Raw genomic sequence first — 23319 nt, 5'->3', positions numbered from 1 at the left:
AAGATTCAACAAATTAACGAACATCCAGAAATACAACATTCTCAAATACAAGTACTTCATATTAATGGAAGGCGGGGAGCACTTCTTAAACTTTAAAAAGGCCAGGTTCTATTTAAATATGTAATATAGAAGTATTGCATAAGTGGCCTAACGTGATAGAAAATATGTAAACTTTTGAAAAGAGACAATTTTTGAAGTTTGTTTTATTTACATCAAGTTATCATGAGCTTGTTCACATTTAACATAAGAAGTCAGCTTCCAGTAAAGACTTTATAAAAAGATATTCCCCATTTTTAATCACTTCAACATTTAGTGTTCAGGAAATGGGCCAGCTCTCTTACACATTTTAAAAATCATCTCTGTTTCTTTCTTACACAAGATTTCAATCTACCATATTGAGATATTTGAAATGCCAAAAACCTTGTCTGGATTTAGTAATAAATTAGATAGCTGTATGAATGTAGCACATCTAAAAAGTAGTAAGATTAATTTTTTGAAGTAACAAAACTTATATTTACAAACAGTTAGTTTAACAGACTCTAAGCTTATTCCAATATGCTACTGTGGAGATTCTGGAAAGAAAGTTTCCACTTTAGAGCAGTTTAATGTATCCCAGGAGCAAGGCAGACTTATTCTTTTATAACTATCATTTTCTCCCCTAAACCATATTATCCAATCTAATCACCCAGTTGACTTTTGACAATGTCTAACAGACAAATATAACCTCAAAGGTCAAGAAATGTCCTGTCATGTATTCAAAAACAGCAGAATCTGAAGGCACCACAAGGCAATTACATTGAGGGAAAACACTATGTATACACTCTCTGCTATTTCTGCTTAAAAAAATAGAGATATTTTAAGATGTTATTTTATAATCAGGATAACTAATTAAAATATATTTCTAAAGCGTTTTGTTTCTCTGATAGGAAAATATCTGTGCATGCTAATTTTAGGATAGCCCTATAAACAGAACTACAGACCTGCTTAAATTCACTTCTGTTCCATTTCACAACACATCAATAGAGTGTATATTTCAGACACACAAATCACAATTTTACGTGAGAAAAGAAAACTGATAATTAACATGTGCCTAAAATGAATGTTTCCCACACTGTTTTTTAAAAACATATAAAACCCAGTATTCCTAATTCAAAAAATAAGATATCAAAGGACTATAAAAGATAAACTTACAATGTACTAAATTTAATGTAGCTTATTCAAATTATAAACTCCATATTCCTTAATCCTTAATGAGATCACAAAAAAGTTTTCCTTTTTTTTTTTTAATTAAGTAAGCTCAACGCCTAACATGGGGCTTGAACTCACAACCCCGAGATCAAGAAGAGTCACATGCTCTACCAGCTGAGCCAGCCAAGTGCCCCTAAAGTTTTGATTTAACAAGAATCATAGAAAAATCTTTGGGGAAATTATCTGTACAATCAGTGTTAGTCAAGGCTAATCCTGGTCCCTGATTATGAATAAGCAGGTCCTGGTAAGAAATGAGAAAGTAGGATCCAAGTATAAAATACTCCATAATTTTGGGTGAACCAAATTCCATTTAATTTCTACCAAAACAGATAACCCACTGTGTCTTTCTTAAGTCATTTGGATAATCAGCCTTTATTTTTTTTTAGAAGAAAAGAACAAATAGACCCAGTAGAACAATTTCCACCTCAGATACATACCTTGTATTGCTACCTAAGATTTTTTTACCTTGAATTTTTCCTTTGTTATGAAATGAAGCTAAGGAAATTAAATTGAACATGGATGTAATTATGAGACAAGCTAAAATAGAATACTAAAATACCTGTTTTAGATCTTGTTCAAAATAATTGTCTTTTTAAAAGAAATCTTTCATATCTAACAAAAATACTGCTAGTGACTTATTTCCGAAGTCAAAAGTATTTTAGGTGGTCCTGTAACAGACTCTGAGACAAGGATTCTAAGACAAGAAGCTCATTTGGGAGGTAATCCAGGGAACAATGATAAAGGAAGGGAAGTGAGACAATGAAGAGGAGGAAGAAAATATATTATTTAACAGTTTCCTGCTGTGGGCAATGAAGTCCTGTCCCACCGGAAACTCTAAGAGACAATGTGAAACATGCCTCAGAGTATCACCAGAAGGGCAAGGAAGCTAGAATAATTATCCTCCAACTCCCATCCATCACTGGCTGAGGGCTGCTCCCTGGGCATTATCTTCCTAGCACTTCCAACCTGCCCTGTGTATAAGAGAGAGAACCCATGGCAGAGTCACAGGTGCTTGCAGGACACTTTAATGCATGGACCGGATGGGCGAGAGGCAAGTGTCTGCTGCAAAGAGTCACCATCAGTAACTCACATACCAAATAACTTAAATTTCATTTTTGTCAGTGTCCCATTACAAAGTAGCAGTGCATTTTAATGATATAAGCAACAGAATAGAATTTTTAGGCCTTCCAAGAAAAGAAAATAGGTGTCTTCAGAATTATTAGAAGTATGGAGTACTTCAATCCACCAAAAGAAGTCTATTTTTACCTAAATTAATCAAAGTAGACGTGTTACATGAACGATTCCCATTTTTATTGAAGTTGCAAAATCCCATCACTATTTGAATTCAACATACCTCAAACAGCCAGCACCAAAAACCAAACACAGAGTAATAATATGGTATAGCATTTGTAACAGACAGACTGAAAATCAGAGGAGCTGAATTCTTGTCCTCACTCTGATACTAACTAGCCATGCAAACTTATGTAAGTCATATTATTTGTATGGGCCTGCCTCAGGTTCTCTATCAATAAAAATAAGGCAATAACGTCTGGCCTACTTATTGTTGAGATTAAGAGGAAAGAAAATGTTGTGAAACATTTTAAAAATTAAAAGTACAATATATTAAATAAGGTATCTTATTATTGTCATAAAAAATCAACGGTGGGTAGGAGTTATATTATTCAATTCTAACTCACGTTAATAAAGAAAGGAACTCTGCTCTAGGAAAGAGCAATGACTTGTTCCAGGAAATGAGTGGCAACTCACTGGCGAATCTGAAAATGAATTCCAGTGAAAGAGATTCCATAGTATCTTTCTACTTGAGAGTTAGCTGAACGTGTCATTGGGCAAGCAGCTAAAGCAGATTTTAATTAATTGGTTTTAAAACTTTATACCACCTTTAAACACCAGTAAACACCAAAAGATATTGCAAAATACGAGCTAAGAGCCATGGGCCAGTGGTTTCAGATTTACCGGATCACTTACACTACCATTCATTTCATCGGGCACTACAAAGAGCCTAGGAATATTAAATTCTACCATCTCTTAAAATTAGTAAGGAAGCTGGTTTCCACAATTAAAAACGGAAAATGGAAAAGCCAATTAAAAAAGTGTTTCCAATTAAAAGGTTTATGCTTTCCTGTCCTTCAGGAAACACTTCCTATGAAGATTGCCTTTTGTTCTCCTGGCTTTAAAATTCATCAAAATTGAATGGATACAACTGTCTATTATGTTAGATTCGAATGGATAAATTTTAAATGGAAAAGAAAACTTCTTAGGAAAAAATTTCCACTTATAAAACTGTTAAGCTAAAAATACTTTTGTTAAATCTAGTTCAACAGTCTAAGCATTTAATTTAAAAACTCACCAAACTCCGTCATTCCTATGTCATTCATATATAATTCCAGGTTTTTTCAGTTTTCATCACGTTTTAGTACTTTTTACTTAAATGTATATAACATCACATTCAGTAAATATTTCAGAGAATATTGTGGTCAGAAAAATTAAAATATTTTCCAAAAGTTGCACTGGCAGATTTAAAGACCAGAACTCAGGTCTTGCTCATAGCCGAATACACTTGGCCTTCAATAGCTGAATATGGTATTTATATGCTCTTTGGTTTCACTATTAGGATGACAGGAAAGAAATAGGACTACAGCTAGTAAAGTTACAACCTCACTATACACTATGAAATATGCATTTGAACATAACTTACAATTTATAATGAAAAACCAACTGTATTATATTATGGCTTTCAAAATCAGAAGAACTGGCTTTTAAAGATTTTTCTATTATTTTATAGTGTGAAGGCCAAAGCCTTTTATTAGAATTAAACACACACACATACACAATTAATGTGATACATCTTGGGCACAAACCATTCTGAAATTCCCAGAGAACCTTTAAATAAATGACAAATCTAAAACTCTAAAATTATTCACATACTATGCCAACGAGCAGCATGTATCAATAAACTCATGAGAGTCAAACAAATTCCATTCCATTGACTTTGAAAAGGCCCAAGTCCCAGTTACCGGCATTACTTGAGGGTACTTTAACCAAATGTATAGCACAAGTCAGTGATAACAGTGTGACACTCCACTCAGTTGTATTTACACGGTAAAAGAGAAAGAAGGCAGAGAGAATTTATCTGCCAGCTCCTCTTGGTTCCCTCCCTAATATTCTGACATTCACAGGTATAAAAAGAGCAAGCTCCTTGAATACCCTTTTCTGCTATGGATATGGCTCTGTTTTAATGTGCAAGAAGCACCTGTTTAAGAAAGTAAAATCACTGATTTGAAGACCAACTTAAATTTATTTTAGTAAATAGAAACTTCTAGCTTGTATTTAAATGTTTTAACAAAAACAAAAGTATATTACTATTCTAAGGGTTCAGTGTTCCACCACTAACAAGTAACAATCATCAATTTATAATCTATGTTGAAAGTCAATTTTTATTTAAAAATTATTGCCTTTAATACTTTTATACACATGAAATAAATTTCATTTTATTTGTACTAATTCTGTTAGCTTTTTTCCAGCTTGGTGTTCCACAGTTTTAGATCTATACTAATAATATACCCAGGTGATGCGGATGCTGACAGTACAGGAAACTAAACTTTGAGAACCACTGATTTAGCTTTTGAGTACTTCCAATGGTTTTTGAGGACAGAGCTTATTTCATTTAGAAATTCTCATATGGAACATTAAATGTGGAACCAGAAACTTCCATTCCTTAATTTTTCCATCTAGAACAACGCAGAACAATTCTATTCCTTCCTATACATGGTAGTCACTCAAATATTTGGGAAGAAAAACAAAAAACAAAACTACCTCTCTTTAAACTTATCTTCTCCAAAATGATATTACCCATTCCTTTGATTGCATCTCACTCTCCACAGCACTCAGGCCTTTCATCATTCCGGATGCCTCTCTATGAACACTATAGTTCATAATATTCCTCTTAGTATGTGGCACTTAAAATTTAACACAAACATTAAAGTTTTAGACTGAATGTCAGAGTGCATGCCTGCTAATCAGTAATAGTTCCAAAACCACATTAGGTCTTTCAGCAACCGTACCACAGCCCTTGCCAACTGCCAGTCTATGGACTAATACTACTCTTTGATGAAGTTTTCACTGATTCAGAATAAATGAGAACAGAACAGTGCAGTAAATTTTCCATCAACTTAAGGTTGTTCAAGTTAAATAACTCTCTTTTATTCTGAGTTTATGTCCTTCCTAAATATTGGGGGTTGGGGTTAGGAGCTAAATATTAAGAGACAGTGACGGAAGATGGTAGTTATTTTTCCAAAGTCTTTACATGGCAAAACAGAGTCTCACATTTCACAGTCTCTCTTAAATTACTGGTCTATGTCCTAGAATACTCAAGTACAAAGGCTCATCTCATCCATCCTCTAGTACCATCTAGGTAGCCAAGTGCTTAGAACAATTTCTGTAATTTGCAACAACTAATCACAACCTCATCACTCTTTTGATTAATTTACAGCAGCAAAGCAAACCTCCCAGTGGGCTTCAGCAAATAAAAGGGCTTCAAAGTGCTTTAACACTAGTTCCTAAGACTTTCTAGTTTTCTTTACCCACTTCCCACTTCCCTTTATAATTCTAAATAACACTCAAACCCAGCCAAGTATACTACATCAAATTAAGAGAGGGTTAGGAAGGTAGAAACTTACAATCATTTGTTGCCGTTTAAATTACTAGCCAATAATTTGAACTACAAGTAAACTATGTCATCTAGGACAGGGGACAGCAAACTGTGGCCCATGGACCAAATCCAGCTTTCTGTATAAATAGAGTTTGACTGAAACAGAGCCACACCTACTCATGTACACTTTGTCTATGGCTGCTTTTGCAATACAACGGCAAAAGTGAATAGTTGGGACACAGACCATATGGCCTGCAAAACCCAAAATATTTAGTATCTGATCTTTCACACAAAACATTTGCCAACCTCTTATCTAGAGCAATGAACTATTTACTACCAAAGCAAACTTTGTGACCTGCAACAATAATCAGTGACTAACTCAGGACCTACCATCCATATTGGAGTATCTAAATATGAACATTGGAATATCTGAATAGTTCTTTATCCTACTCTGTATGAAGATTTGTTGCCCACCCAAGACAAAGCATTCACTTACCTGCTCACTGAGCTAATCTTTAACATACATTTCTCAAGGACTCACTAGTAGAATAGTGAAGAATCCATGAATACACTGCTCTGTGCAATCTACGGTTAAAAAAAAATTGCTGCAAGTAACTCAAATGCATGTAATAAAGAAGAAACTGTACAGAAGCACATAATAATTTCCTTTACATTTTAGATTTCAAATACAAAACACTTTTAAGGCACTTAAAGTAGAAAAGCTTAAGTTCAACAATTTAGGTAATATTAACGGCATTAAATAATGCAAATTAATTTCCCTTTTGTGTTAAAAAGAGACTTTCATTTTTACGTATGTTGAGTTGAAATCAAGATAAAACTTCTAATCTAACTTAATCATGTAGCTTTTTAACATTCCAGAATGTGCTTAAAAGATCACCTCCACATTTTACAGATGAGAATGTCTCGATACAACATGAAATATTTATGTAAGAGAACTAATTAGACAGAACTAGAACTCAGTACTCAACTATCAGTTTGGAACTCTTTCTACTTCATGATTGAGTATGAAAGATAGGCTCATATCCTGGGAAAGGGTGGGGTGATGTTGAAATATTCTACAGTTTTAAATATGCAGCAAACATATTCACAGGGGTATAGCCCACTACACCTACGTAACCCTCTTGTGTTTTTTTATTAATCAATCAACTAAAAATCACAGAAGGAAAAAAACTGATCCATGGTAAAGCCACTCTTATCAGAATGATGAAAAAGAACAACCAATTAATTATATGCTTAACAAACTGTCAAAAATTAAAATAAATAGGGGCGCCTGGGTGGCACAGCTGTTGGGCGTCTGCCTTCGGCTCAGGGCGTGATCCCGGCGTTATGGGATTGAGCCCCACATCAGGCTCTTCTGCTATGAGCCTGCTTCTTCCTCTCCCACTCCCCCTGCTTGTGTTCCCTCTCTCGCTGTCTGTCTCTTCTGTCGAATAAATAAATAAAATCTTTAAAAAAATTAAAATAAATAATAATCAACAGTGGAGAAGGGGCAGTATGATGGGTACTCACATATTGCTAATTTTGTACAAACTTTCTGAAGGGTAATTTGGCCATATTTTAAAGTGTCTAAAAAGTTCTCACCATCTAAACCAGTTATTCCACTCCCATGAATATACCCTAAAGAACTAGTCTATGATAGAGTTCGAATTTTATATACAAAGATGTCCATCCCACTATTATTTATAACTGTGAAATATTAGAAACAATCTACTATCCAAAGAAAGAACTGGTTTGATCATGGTGTATATATTCATACAATAAAATATTAGGCAGCCATTTTTTAAAAATCACATTTTCAAAGACATGGGGAAGTACTTAGGAATTTATAAAAAGTAGGGTATACAACTATGTGGTCAGTATAATCTCAATTTGTTATTATGCACACACACAAACACATATACACACTCATACATATAAATAGCATAGACAAAGACTGAGAGGAAATACAAAAAATATTAACGGTGTTAGCTCTGGATAGTGAAATTGCAGATAATTTTTTTCTCTTCTTTGTCCTTTTCAGTATTTTCTAAATTTTCTATAATAATCATGTATCAGTTTTATACTCAGAAAATAATAAAAATTCACTCTGTAATCAATTCTGAAATTTTTATAGTCTATATAATAAATAAGGAATAAATATTCATAGTACTCAAAAGTATACCTAAGTGATGGGAAATAAATCATTACTATGTAAGAGTATAATTTCCACACATGTATAGGTGGATAATTTTGAATCCAAAAGATAACATTATTTTTTCTCAATTCTTGAATATAGAAAGTTGATATTTAGTAAATAAGAAATGCAAATCTTTAAATAAAATTGGTGCAAGGCATCTAAAAACTGTGCTATTCTGGCATAACATTGAAGATACAAACGCTCTCCAATGTAATGTAGATACCCAATGTTAGACTGAAATAGGTATAATCTAGTACATGCATGGTGGCCAATAATTAACTAATCAAATTATATACATATATATATGTATATTACCCCCCCTCGAAGTGACTAGAAATGGTCTATGCTAAAAAAAGAAATACAACACCATACCATTATTTTAGTTGGAAGAGCCGCACCAAAAATCATGACAAAAAATTTGTAGAACTATAAGAAAATCCAGTGGTTTTTCGTTTTTGTTACTGTTAATGATTTCTTGCTAAAAATTCAAGTAAGAGAGTCAAATTGCTTAAAGCACTAAAAAAGCATAGCAGTAGTGTATGGTCTGCAATGATTTGAAAATCACTAAGAACACTCTCCAACGTTTCCTCATTTGCAGACTACTGCCTATCAAACACGATCTTTGAAGGAAAGGACTACATCTGTTCTTTTACCAATCTTGAATTTATATTCTATTATAATATAGTAATGACACAAAGTGATGTCACACACAAAAAGTCAAACTGTATGTAATTTTAAAAGCTAACTTTAAAATATGATTCTAATATCTGTGATAAAAAAATCACATAAATACGTAAAATATAAAATACATCCTAACATATTTTTTACATGAGCTGAAGTTTACCACTTTTAACATAAAAATTCTGAGATGGAATTAATAAAAAAACAATTTTCAATGTACCACAGAGCAATAAGTTTAAATCAGACTATTTTGAGTTGTGTAGCCCTTTATTAGCAACTAAAATAGAAGGTATCTGTTGTACAACACGGGTAGTAATTGACTATAACTGGAGATTTTATTATATTCTAATACAGATCATTTATAAATGCAATTTCTTTATTAAAAAGCTTCCACCCTTTTTTTGTTTGTTTGTGTACAATTTGCAAAACTATTCTGAAAGCGGAATATATGTGCACAAGTCTGCAAAGAGTGCAAATTTAGGATATGGTAAATGCTTTACAAGTTACTTCCAAAAAACTGTCTGCCACAACTGGGCCTTTACATTGCCATCTTTTTTGATCAAAATATTTTGATGCCAGCCTTCCTTCCACCGCCCTAAACTATAAAGCATTTTTAAATGAGTTGAAATTAAGGAAGGACTACACCTACTAGAAAAGAAGAGAAGAAAGTTCTATTAGTTTGAGGTTTCAGAATCCCCCCCAAACCAGGACCAGTATCTTGGTAAGGGCTAGGCTGGGACCCCGGACAGAGAATGAGTATGTGCAGGTGGCATCCCTGAGGATTCAGAGCTTCAGTGGACCGTGAGTGCTCCCGCTGCATAACTCACTGAACTGTCTTGCCAGTTTCTACACTGGCTTGACTGGGCATAATTCAAAAAGGAAAAGCTCATATTCATTCCATTCTTCTGGAGCTCTGTGATAGCCTAGGGGGAAAAAAAAAATCGGTTACAACAGACCTCATATAAAAAGTGAACACTCTTTGAATGTGTTGGTGGCCTAACTTGGCCCACTTCACAGCTGAAGCCTAGATTTTTTACTCTTCTCTTGATTTGTTTTTTGAACTTCTTATTGCATCATATTAAAGAGGAAAAAGAGAACTCCTTACTTCATTCTCTTCAAAGAATTTCCCCTAATCTAGCTTCTTGATAAATACCAGTCATCTTCCACCCTATCCTCGTTATATTTAATAAAGCCACTTCAAGAAACATACACCTTTCCCTCTTTTCTCTAAACCAAATCATAGCCACTTCTGTCATGAAATCCTGGTCTCTTCTTCATCTAACTTTGACTAAATTTGAAATATATATATATTAATTTCCAGATCTAAGAGGTAAACCACAATTTTTACTTTAATTGTGGATTGGTTCATTTATTTTATTAAAATTTTATTTGATCCAATTCAGACTTTAGGAAATTAGTGCAGCTTACCTAGTTTAAATTACAAGAATTAGTTTAAGCCTTTAACAGGCTTTTCTTCAGTCAGTACTGCTTAAGAGAAAACCACTCCTAAAAATCCACAATGTACTATCTCTCAAATTACACTAAACTAACACTGTAGGGTAGGTTTCTACCCCGCACTATTCTAGACTAACATTACCTTCTCCATTATTTCTCTGCCTCTCCAATGACTGCATTATTGCTTCCTCCTCCATTCCTGAGTATACATACACTTTCTTCTTTATTAAAAAGTCTCATATTTTCTTTCAGGAAAGCCATACTGTTTTATTTATTGGAGGAAAAATGTTACTAATTCTTTCAAAAATCCAGCTACCCAAAACTTCCGTCTCTTACTATTGTTTATATGAAATATTGTTTTTGTTGTAAAGGGAAAAACATACATGCCATCTGTTTCGTGTTACTAAATTATGAATATCTGAAGTTCAAGAACAGAATCTTCTGTTTATTTGTTACAGCGTCTAGAACATTAAATAAAACCAAAAAATGAATAAGGTTACTTATTACCAAGGGCTACTTTGATTTATATTTGTAAAGAACACATTGGAATTGGCTGTGAGTCAAGAGAAAAACTAGGTTTCTATTCTAAATAATTTTCCTGTATTTAAAAGGAAGTATTGCCTTGTCTGCCAGTAACAAATAACTTTATTCACGTAAGCAAAATAATGGAAAGCCAAATTATCTTAAAGGTACTAGAAAGAAAATTTACCTAAAAACAACGCTCATTAATAAAGTATCACAGATGGTAACAATTAAGATATTCTGAAACATCATAGGATCAAATGTTAAAAATCAAGGCTTCCTAAGGATACTCACATTTAATAACACCCCAATGGGATGTCTTCCACATATAGTATTATGGTATTTCTTCAAGTAATTGCTAAAAGATACAGGGTCTAGTTGTTCTATAATACTCATACCCTAAAAAAAAGAAGAGAAAAAGAAAATGAAAGAAAAAGAAAAAGGTACACATTTATTATTTCCAAATCACATTTTAAAACTGTTACTTAAGAGCTAAACATCATAATTTTTCAATTAAGGAGAAGTAAAGAAAATACATTAAATAATCCTTGTGAAATATCAAACTCATTCATCAAGGATAATCCCATTATAGGCAGATCTCAACAATATGTACACTTCATTAACAGAAAACTTCCAGTCCTCAGTTTAGTTTTTTCTGACTTCCTACTGTTTCCACACCACCATCGCCAGTTACCACTTAGCTCACAACTCTTAAACATTTCACAATTTTACATTTTTCTTACATAAACGTATTTACAAAAGTAAATCTACTGTGAAAATTAGATTTGCTATATGACTGTTTTTTTCTCATAAACATCATATTTCTACTACCATTGGCATAAATAATTAAGAGTTTACTGTAACTTAAATCCATAACATATGCTTAAATATCAACAGTGTGCAAGGCATTTTGAATTATCAGCAAGTGATAAAAAGATACCACTAAGAAAAAGGTTAACATATTTTTAATGAACTTAAGGTCATAAAGATAAATGCTTAAGCAAAATAGGCCTTTTACGAACTTTTTAAAAGAAAGTATTGGCCTGTCTTCCAGTAACAAATAACTTTATTCATGTATTCGAAATAATAGAAAGCCAAATTATCTTAAAGGCTTTTTATCTCCTGGGGTTCTTGGGTGGCTCCGTCAGTTGAGCGTCCAGCTCTTGGTTTTGGCTCAGGTCATGATCTCAGAGCCCTGAAATTGAGCCCGGCGGTGGGCTCTGCACTCAGCAGAAAGTCTGCTTGAGATCCTCACCCTCTGTCCCTCCCTGCCCCCGCTCATGCTCTCTCTCAAATAAATAAATAAATCTTTTTTAAAAAAGAAAGGCTTTTTATCTCTTTATACTTCCAACTAGAATGCTTTATTTTTAAGATTTTAATTCAGGATCAAAAACTTTTAAGACTACTATTAAAACAACCACTATGACTTGGATATTTATTCACACTAAATTCCATACCCTGCAAACGCATTCAAATAATGTGTTCATCATACAATAATACAGAGCAACTTTAACCAAGCAAATTAATCAATGATTCTCACTCATTCACCAATTACCTTACCTTGTTTTCTTATTCAGGTAAAATATTTTACATTTGTGTTCAACAAACTGCATTAACATACTCTGAGAGAAATGTAAATGGTGGTTTAACTAGGGAATCAACTGATATATTTTGTGGGGTTTTTAAATTATATTTCAACACGTTTTAAAACAACCGCCAAGGAAAAGCACCTAGAGTAATCAGATGAACACTCATCTGAAAAATGATAGTAATTAGTAGGTGACATAAAAGTATTGCAGTGGCAGCATCAAAATTTAATTTTATAAAGAACCTGTTTTCAGAGCATTCAAGTCATTCATAAACATCATCACATTTTCCTGCAAAATACATCTGAAAGATAGGTATGTGCATGTAATCAACGTTCAATTGATTGCACATCAATCAGCCACTCTCAGATTTGTCCACAACCAGTGTTTAACATTAAACTGTTTTCCCCTGCAAACTAGGAGGCTTCCAGGTCAACAGGCTCCCGCGACATTTGGTGTAAATTCAGAGAAATATGAACAAACTTAAAAATTAAACCTAAGATAAACAATTAGTATCATAATTCTGGTTCAAAGAATATCATGCAATATATTTCTAAACCAAGTAGTAATGCAGAGATGGAGTTAAACAAATCTCTTCCACACATACGGATAATCAAGATATAACTCCCTAAAGATGAAGGAACTGAGGCATAAATAAGGTTAAAAGCTTGCCTCTGAATTTCTAATCTAAGGCTCTTTCTCACTCTTTCTCACTCACTAGTCTGCTTCATGCAGCAGAAGAGACATACTAACAATTCTTTAAATATTCTCACAGCTATAATTGGTACACACATTTTAAGAGAACTTTTAATGTTCCTGGATGAAGTCTAGGACAGCTTACCTTAAATAGAACTCTACTCATTAATACATTATGTGACACTGAGGTTCTGATGTACGTGTTAATTTTAAAATCTAAGTACATTTTAAACAAACTTATCACATTCATATGCTGACATGAAGAATTCAAAGACTGGAAAACTAATGACCAAATCTGTGGAAAACAAAGAATTCAAGAAATTTCATATAGAAAAGATATAAAATAAAGTTATGAATGCAGAGAAGACACTACTAAATAAAGTGTTTGAAATTAAGATACAATGGTTAAATTAAAGAGGGAAAAGAAAAAATTGAGATGATGGAAGTTAAGGAATTAAATTTAAATATTTAATTCCCTAAAGTGTGTTACATACCTACTAGGGCAAGAATCAATTCCATTACAATCAATTCTCTGAGAAATAAAGATCGTGAGTGAGTATGCATTTTTATAAAGAAGAGATACAGAGGAAAAAAATAAGGCTTTTCTCATGAGTGAAATTCTCCAATTGGAAAATTCACACAGTATGCAAACAGCAGCAATAATGGTAACGAGAAAGAGGGCATCTATTAAGCAATACAGAACAATGGCAAATATACTTTTGTGTATATTTATATTTTGATGTTAACAATTTTTAAATTATAGTTGTCAAAATTCCAAGAAGGTGAAAACACTAATTTGATAATCCTGCCAACTGCCAAAATTCCAGGAAGATGAAGAAACAAAGTGCTTCTCCCATATGCTTAGTTAACTCTACTATTACTTAAAATACTGAAGGTATGATCAGTGAATCTAAAGTCCAGGTGATGAAAATCTTACCTAGGGCCTAGCTTATTGAGAATCTGTTCATTTAAATCCAGTATGAAGCAGTGAAGATCTAAGATACATAAACAATAGGTATCATAAACACCAAAAGCCGATACCCATCATGATTTAGGTTTCTGAGAAATTTAGGGGCTTCAGCAAGGAATCCTCAGATTGAAAGCTAACTCCCTACCTTGAGGTGGGACAAGGTCAGAGGGAATCTATCATTTTGCTGATTCTCCAAGTAACGAGTGAAAGCTTGTAATGTTAAATTCCAAGTGGCAATCCTAAACTGAAGAGACAGTTTTAACTGACAGAGCTGCAAATTCAGGACTCTGATAACACAACAAAGATCTTCCCTTTTAAAAAAGTTTATATATGGGGCACCTGCGTGGCTCAGTGAAGCATCTGCCTCTGGCTCAGGTCATGATCTCAGGGTCCTGTGATCGAGCCCCACATCAGGCTCCCTGCTCAGCGGGGAGTCTGCTTCTCCCTCTCACTCTCCCTCTATGCTCTCTCGCTCTCAAATAAATAAAATCTTCAAAAAAAATAAAAATAAAAATGTTTATATATAATAAAATATTTAAATTTAATTTTAAATACTATCACCAGAAGCAATCTCCCTCTAAAGTTAACAAACACAAAAAAGAAACAAAACTATTTTAGAGGACTTAAAGAAATTACAACTAGAACCATAGGTCTTTTTATTATGAACATTTAATTAATCACCATATTATCAAGTCAGTAGGCCTCATTTTCTAAAGTACGGATATATATTTATGTTCGAGAGATGGGTGTACATTTAGGTAGGCAAGGTGGGAAAAGGAAATATTCTGCTTTCTGTAAGAGGCATCAGGATAAAATCTGATGGTGAAAAGAAAATTTATGGGGAAAAAAATCACCCTAAAAATAGCAGTGGTAAGAAGCAATATACTAATAAATAGCTATCTTAAAAGATGACATTATAAAACCTTAGACCAAAGACTACTAAAGAAACTATTGGCCGGAGTTCGAGAAAGAAGTATGAGTAGACAAATCTGAACAATTTCACTTTCAAAAGAGTCAAAAGAAAGAAAAGAAGCTGAGGTTCAAATTAAATCAAGCAACTACTAATAAATTTGGAAGGAAAATACATCATGAGGATGACTACAATGACGTTTTCAGATTCTCTTTGCCAAATCATAAATAATTGGGCAATGTCCATAATGAAACATTGGTCTGCATCAAAAGTGGAACAGAAAAAAATAACATGATTAAGTGACAGATATATAAAATATATGTGTGTGTACTTATGTACAGTTAAAGTTTCCAGTATGTAATACCAAAAGCTCACAGAAATGAATGTCTTAAAATATGTTCTGCTTGGTAATTATTGAAATTACGAAGTACTAATTACCAAAACATGATCAGCAGCCAATACTATTATAATACTTTTAGAAACTCCTGTTAACTAGTTACTTTTTTCCCCACTTACAACATTTGGAAGACCCAGTTTATTTTCTTATACATTTTTCTTCACATATTTTTTTTGCATAATTCAATTCCAAGATAGTCAAATGCTAGAGATATAATTATTTTACAATATGAGAAACAGCTATTTTTATTTTGCTTTTGGAACCTAAAAACACTTTTACTTATTTTAGGAACTATATTTAATAAGACTTTTCTGATAACAAAAGAAGAGCCAAAACTAACGCACTAATTTTGAAAAGATTATACCTAAGATTTTATACTTAAATAATTTTTCATCCTATCAAACTTTCAAAATGTGTAACAATTACAATTCAGAACTGCTAACGTGTTTTAATACTTTATATAGAGAATCATCCAACTATATTTGCTCTGAAAAGATTGCATATGGAAACTAAGATACTGGTTCTCAAATGAATGAAATTATTTATAACATAAAATGGCACTTTAGAAAAGGAATAAATAGAGGGATAGTCACCATTTGGTTATATAAATCAATTAAGAAAACACGTTATGTAAGAGTTTAATAGTGAGTGTACATATATAAACATACATACATGACTATATGTATAGACCTAACCATTCTTATTATTTCAATCCACTTTAACCCCCAGAATTGACTTATAACTTGAATTAAGAACATGCTAATAAAAAAACAGAGCACTTACGAGCCATTTAAAAATTCTATATATAAACAGAAAGGGACCACAAAAATCAGACTCCAAGTCAAATATCATATCAAATATTAAATTCAAACATATTAGTAAAAAGCAAATACTCAATATTCAGAAATTGTATTCCAGACTAAGTAAAAATTTAAAACTTATGCCCTGGTGATTTTGGACACCTAAAGTAAGGTAAAACAGATGCAGATTTAGAAGTCAGTATTAAACTTACTGGTTCTGGTACCCTTTTTGAGCAAAAATTTCTAATTTCAAAGACTTAGAAGCTACCAGAAAAGGCAAATATTTTAGGAGAATTATGAGAATCATGCCAATGGGTAAATGTTACCCTTTTTGCTCTGCCTCAAAGTAAGAAACCAAGGTCTCTCTGTCTGATAATATACCTCAAGAAAGATAAGTAAAGGTAGTCCTCTTAATATAAGCTATCAATATAGAATTAGAAGAAAGGCTAAAAGAATAGTTAAGTATGGATGTTTATAAGTAACACATACAATAATTAGTAAAATAATATTAAAGCATTTAAATGTAACCACAGTTCTAAAGAGTTCCAAAGGATGTTATTACGTTTGGTGACTTTAGAGTACCAGGTAAACTAATATTTTAGAGAAAACATCTCTCTGTGCTAAAAGCATCAATTCACAGATTTACAAATTTTCACATGTGCAAAATTAAATGCTGCCTAATTAAAGTTGACAAATGATTTAAAGAGCTGAACAGAAAACAAATCTGTTCCACTCAACAGATTAGGGACCATTAAAGAACAGTTCAAATTCACCTACAAAGCTACTTTAAGAATAAAAAGATGTTGGGACACTTTCCATACTACCAGAAGGCGATCTCCAGGGGCACTATGGGCAAGTCTATTTTGAAAAAGTCCCACAGGTGACTGAAATTGTAAAGACAAGGTTAGGGATTACTATAGTAGACAATCTCCTCTCTGCCCTGGCTCTAATTACCTGTTACTTACTTAACTCCAGACCTCTCAAACATAATCCAGACCTCTTCTCCAGGCTTTCAACAGTACAGTCAAATCCATAGTAAAGCCCTTCTGAAAATACGTCGGAAAGTGATTTCAAATCTACCAACTTCTTTCCATCTCCACTAATGCCACCCCAGTAGAAGTCACTATCCTCTCCCCACTAAACTGCTGCCCGTGCCCACTGTTACTGCTCCTAGACCTGGTGTAGAATCCATTTTCTACGTAACTACCAGAGTGACCTTTAAAGTAATGTAACTAGGGGCACCTGCGTTGCTCAATGGGTTAAGCATCTGCCTTCAGCTCAGGTCATGACCCCAGGGTCCTGGGATCAAGCCCCCCATCAGGCTTCCTGCTCAGCAGAGGAGTCTGCTTCTCCCTCTCCCTCACCCCTCATCCTGCTCTTGGTCTCTGTCTCTCTCAAATAAATAAATAAAATCTTTTTAAAAATAAAAATAAAATAATGTAACTACATCATTTCTTTGTACTTACATACATTTCTTACCCTGGAATATAAAGCCCTACATTATCCGATCCCTGCCTCTCCCTCTTGCCACAGCTTATACCACTCTTCCCCTTATCTACCATACTCCTGCAACACTGGCCTCCCCCCCCTTTTCTTCACACCCAGCTTCTTTCCCATCTTAAGGACTTTGCACAGGCAGCTCCTTCTGTCCAGAATGCTCTTTCCTCTGATCTTTACTTGGTTTGCTCCTTCTTATCATCTCTATCTCGGTTTAATGTTTCTCCTTAGGGGAGTCTTTCTCCAATCACTTAACCACCAATCACTTGAATCATTTACTATTTCAAAACCCTTTCAATATTTTCTGTACAGCACACATCACTTTTGGAAACTAAACTTACATATATCCTTACTGTTGTTGTTTTTTTTAATGTATCTCCTCCTGTTAGAATGAAAGTTCTGTGAGAGAAAGTGTGTTTGTTTACTGTCATATCTCCAATGGTGCCTAGGACTGTAAGTGCACTAAAAAATAATTTGCAAAATGAAAATCCAAATGCCAACTTGACATTTCCACTTGGATGTCTTAAAGGCAACAGCAAATATAACATATCCCTAATATGATTCATGATTTCCCTACCACCTAAAACATCAGTCTGATCTTGTTGTGCTTTAAACCTAAGTGAATAGTACAAACACCCAACCAGCAGCATAAGCCAGACATTTAGGAGTTATTCTTGATACTTCCTTCCCCAGCAAGTTCAATCAATCTCTAAGTCCTATCATCAATTTGTCTCTTATATACACTGAACATATCCACTCTGTCCCTTTCTTCCACCATCACCACCCCATCCACTGCCTAAATTACCATTTGTCATCTGGATTACCAAATTGGTCTACTCATTTCTCCTCTGACCTCCCTCCAACCCACTTGCTACACCGCAGCTACACAATCTATTCAAATACAATCTGATTTTATCACTCTCCTATTTAATATCCTTTAAACAGCCTGTTCCAGGGGTGCCTGGATGGTTCAGTTGGTTAAGCGTCTGCCTTGGGTTCAGGTAACGATCTCGGCGTCCTGATATCGAGACCCATGTCAGGCTCCCAGCTCAGTGGGGAGTCTGCGTCTCCCTCTCCCTCTGCCCTGCTCGTGCTCTCTCATATTAAAAAAAAAATAAAATAAAATCTTAAAAAAAAAAACAAAAAACAAAAAACAGGGATGCCTGGGTGGCTCAGTGGGTTTAAGCGTCTGCCTTTGGCTCAGGTCATGATCCCACGGTCCCGGGATTGAGTCACATCGGGCTCCTTGCTCAGCGGGGAGCCAGCTTCTTCCTCTGCCTGCCAATCCCCCTGCTTGTACATGCACACGCACTCTATCTCTGACAAATAAAAAAAATAAAATCTTAAAAATAAATAAATAAATAAACAGCCTGTTCTAGATTCTCTAGCTTCATTTCTCACCACTACCCCCACCCATTCATCCATTGATTCACTCAACAACTATATATATTAAGTACCCAGTGAAAGGCTGATACAAAATGGACAAAGATCCTGATCTCATGAAGCTTACAATCTAGTAGGGGAAATTATCACCAAACCAATCAACAAATAATAAGTCACATAGTAATTAATACTGAGAAGAAAACTTAAGTAGGGTAAGGTCATGGAACAACTGTTTACCATAGGGGCATAATGGAAAATTGTGGGCACATTTTTGGATGGTCCCAATAATTAGAAGATGCTAGTGGTTGGTGTTCAGGGATGCTGATTGTCCTATTATACAAGATAGTCCCACACACAAATAATTGGTTCTCATCCCATAACATTCTTAGACATGTCCACATAGGTGAAAAACCTGCTTATAATTACCTATACCCTTAACTCTATTTTATATATAAATACTAAGAAGTTTTGCATGGTTTTAATATACAGTAGATTTCCAAGGAATTGCCATATTCATATAAAGTAAGGGAAGGGAGTACTTTGTTTAGTTTACAACTTTACTAAGAACTATTCACCATTTTGGAAAATCAAGTCACCCAGCAATGCACCTTAGTAATAGGAGTCACAAATATAAAATAACTGTTTGGGTTTGGATTGATAGCAGTTATAGTAATGATACAATGTGTACACATCTACTTCACAGTGTCTTCTAATATACTTGGTGTTTGGGCACTTACATTATTAAAAATATATCAATTTATCATAAATTACTTTCCCTTTATTTCTTTCTCATATTATAGTTAGGGTATTCACTTAATTTAATTATGTATATAGGAGATTATATTCATTATTTCATTCACTTGAAAAATATTTTCGGAGTACCTACTAATGGTCTAATCACTATTCTAAGCACTGTGGATACACTGGAGAACAAAATAAATATCCTAACAAAACTAAAATAAATAAGTAGAATATTTAGTTTGCTGAAAGAAAAACTACAGCAGGGTAAGGTAAGTTGGGAATGCTGAGAAGGTGGAGTGTATGATGCAAAATTAAACAGGGTAGTCGGTGCACCTTGTTGGGAAGGTAGAGCTGAGCAAAGCCACAAAGTCAAGTACAAAAAGGGCCAAAGCCCTAAGGTAAGCATATCTATGTCATTCTCACAGAACAATAAGGAGAGCATATATCCTACATATCTCTTACATCTCTGCATCGGAATAGTTTCTTTCTAAGTCTGTTCAATGACTGAACTGTAAGTTCCATTAAGTGAGAGACAATGTTTTATCTTCTCAACGTCTTCAGTATTTCACACAGTACCAGACACACAGGAGACACCCAGTAACCACTTGCAACATGAAGAAAATAAATGATGACATAACCAGAAAGGTTTTCTGAGGCAACTGAGAACTAAGCCTCAGGAAAAAAAAGATCAGAACTAGAAGCCAGAAAAGAATTAAATGACTGACATGACATCATAAAGCCAAAAGAAAAGTCAGTAGATTAAGTCCAAACAAAATTCCAAAGGTAAAAGTATTAGGCCATAATTGGATCTAAGTAACAAAATAAATTTAAATATGAAAAAATCTAAATATAATAAAATCTCCTAGGTAACTAAATTTGCATTCATTCCGTTTGGCTTTTAATAAAATATACAAGGTATAACCTACCTATAGTTTTAGATCCAGATTCCTTAGTAAAATATTTTATCTACTTTAGACTAAATATTCTTGTACTAAAACATATGCATAAAGCTTTTCAAACAGTGGTAAAGTTGACTACAACAAATCACAGACTTAAAGTCTGACAGAGTTTAAAGAAAATTAAGAGACCACCTATTCCAAGTCTCTCATCTTAGAGATGACAAATTGAGGACTAGAGAACTGAAATGATCTGTCAAAGGTCAAAGCCAGTAAGTGATATATCTGATATATTTAATATTCTGTTTATAAGTTTAGAAAAAACCAAATGATTTGCATGACTTTTTAAATATGAAAACAAATACTATGACTACCATACTACTTTAAGGAAAATGACAGCAGGATCAATGTCTATTGTACTCCTGGGCCAGATAAGAATACAATCATATTTTTAAACTCTCTATTTAAACAACAAAATGAAACACCATTTAAGAAAACCCAAATGGCCAAAAAATATAATTAAATAATAAAATAAACTAAGAATTTGCTACGGCTGTTTCCGCTTAAAAGTAAGTAATGGCATTCATATCCTGTTACCCCTAAACCTGAGACACTCCCCCAAATAGCATCTAAAATCTGCATATTATTCTTAGTCTCATTAATCAAATAAAATTAAGTTAAAGGAAATTTCAACTAATAGAAAAGGGATTATTTTTATAATCAATATTCATATGACTGTAACCTATACTTTGCACATTTAGTTAAATAAAGAAAGGGAAAGAATTATTAGTCCACTGTATATTTCAACATATTAAGTCTTGAATCACTAATCTGAAATTAAAGAAAACACCTTAGAGCATTAAAACCCCACACCTGAAAGACTTACCATTTTATCTAGATGTTCAATGGATCTATAAATCTCCCCCTGGGATTCATCATAGTAACTGTAACGGAACCTTTGACCTTGAAACAAATATCATGTACAAAATAAAATAGGGAAAAATTAGAAGCTAAAAAGAAAGCAAGCGCTTACCAAATAATTTCAGTTCTCATGGAAGGCAAAGCACAGCTTAAGCCTCTGAGAGAATCATTCCCAAGAGCCCTTGTACATAAAAATAAAAGGCATATTTGGGAAGGAATAAAGAAATGATATATCACCAGTGTTTTTATGATGTTAAAAACTACTTCAAACTGTAGAACCTTAAAGTCATGAGCAATACAAAAGACTAAGGAAACAAAACAGCTTAAAAGTTAGAAGCATTGTTAAACACATTATTATCAGTCTGTAATGGAAGGTAAACCCAAAGAAAATGATTCAAGGAAATCTGGCTTAAGAAAACTATCTCAATGTAACAATCAATGAAAGCTTAGCTTTTCCTGTATAAATGCAAAGATTTGATCTCTGTTACAGAAAAAAAAAAATGTGCAGGTCAGAGATACATGTGGCTTATGTGATTTTTATGACCTCAATTAAAAAATTCATCTCATTTTTGCAAAATAAACTACTTCAAAAAAGATCAATACAAGTGCCTTAAAATAGGAGGCACAAAAGGACAAATATAATAAATAGTCCTACTCTGACAATAAAATCTCAGTGAGAGTACAAGCACAGAACATTCAATGTTTAGCTCTTCTCCAAGAAACACAGAGGGTAAACTGGAAGAAGCTTGAAAAGAAGACAGAAAACAAAAGGCTCAGGTAATAAATTTGGCTCCCTACTATAGTCATATAAAAACCAGAAGATAAACATATTCATAAATAATTGTGGTATGTTATTCCATGGACTATGTTGTATTTCAGATACATCTACACTTGTATTTCTGTGATGCCTATATTTCTTAGAACTCGTTACTTTTATATTTATTTTTAAAGATTCACCAAAATGCATTTTAAAGGTATGCGAGTACAGCAGTCATGCATGCACACACTCTGTGTCTTGTGCTTCATTTTTAGAGCAAAGTTCACATATAAAATTATTATCCTCACACCTGAGAAGAGGGGTTTCTTTGGCTGGACAATTATGATTTTTAAGCTGTTTATCTTACTAAAAAAAATCATCATATAAATTGAGCAATGCAAAATAATAAAACTCTTTTGGTGCTCTTTTTTGGAAAAAACCACACATCACACTTCTCAACACTTCCATTACTTGTTGATGTTGATCATCTTTGATGGTCATCTTTCTAGAATATACTGTATTTCCTTAACTTTCACATTTTAACTTTTCACATACATTAATATGTACGATTACTCATGTAACAGTTCTTACTTTCCCTCAAGAGCTTCTATTAATTCAGTATGGTATCTTATAATTCATGATATTCTAGAATCAAGCAATAGGGTTCTGAAACAATTATCTGCTTTCTGAATATAACAACCATTTTTGTAAACACTGAGGATTACTACATGTCGCCGTAACTATGAGATCCATTACAGTCCTTGCACTAAAAAAAATTCTTAAACAGTGACAATTCATCACTCAATGCACTTATATTAAATAACTCATCAGACATTTCTTTCAAAATTTAGAGTTAGGTATAGTTTTGTTTTTCATTACAAAATGTACACACTTACTCCTACCTAATAGTGAGAACTATATAAATTAACCCTATTTTTTCTATTTGCCAGATGGCTATTGGAAGGCTCAAAGTCAAATCTAAAGCCTGTTGCA

The 23319-nt window shown here is 33.5% G+C and overlaps 1 protein-coding gene across 1 annotated transcript in view; it reads right to left on the bottom strand.

Annotated features, from left to right (window-relative positions):
- Positions 1 to 9041: 9041 nt before the first annotated feature.
- MEMO1 (mediator of cell motility 1) overlaps positions 9042 to 23319 on the bottom strand; it is a 111630-nt gene continuing 97352 nt past the window's right edge. Inside the window, exons 6-8 of the mRNA XM_011237112.3 lie at positions 21535 to 21611; positions 11067 to 11171; positions 9042 to 9718 (exon numbers count right to left, since the gene is read on the bottom strand). Coding sequence (XP_011235414.1) covers positions 9587 to 9718; positions 11067 to 11171; positions 21535 to 21611 — 314 coding nt within the window. The 3' untranslated portion in view covers positions 9042 to 9586. The remainder of the gene's footprint in view (positions 9719 to 11066; positions 11172 to 21534; positions 21612 to 23319) is intronic.

Source organism: Ailuropoda melanoleuca, chromosome 4 (assembly GCF_002007445.2).
Source record: "Ailuropoda melanoleuca isolate Jingjing chromosome 4, ASM200744v2, whole genome shotgun sequence".
Taxonomy (NCBI): Eukaryota; Metazoa; Chordata; class Mammalia; order Carnivora; family Ursidae; genus Ailuropoda; species Ailuropoda melanoleuca.
Note: the sequence above shows the minus strand (reverse complement) of the source record. Positions and strands in the feature narration are given on the sequence as shown.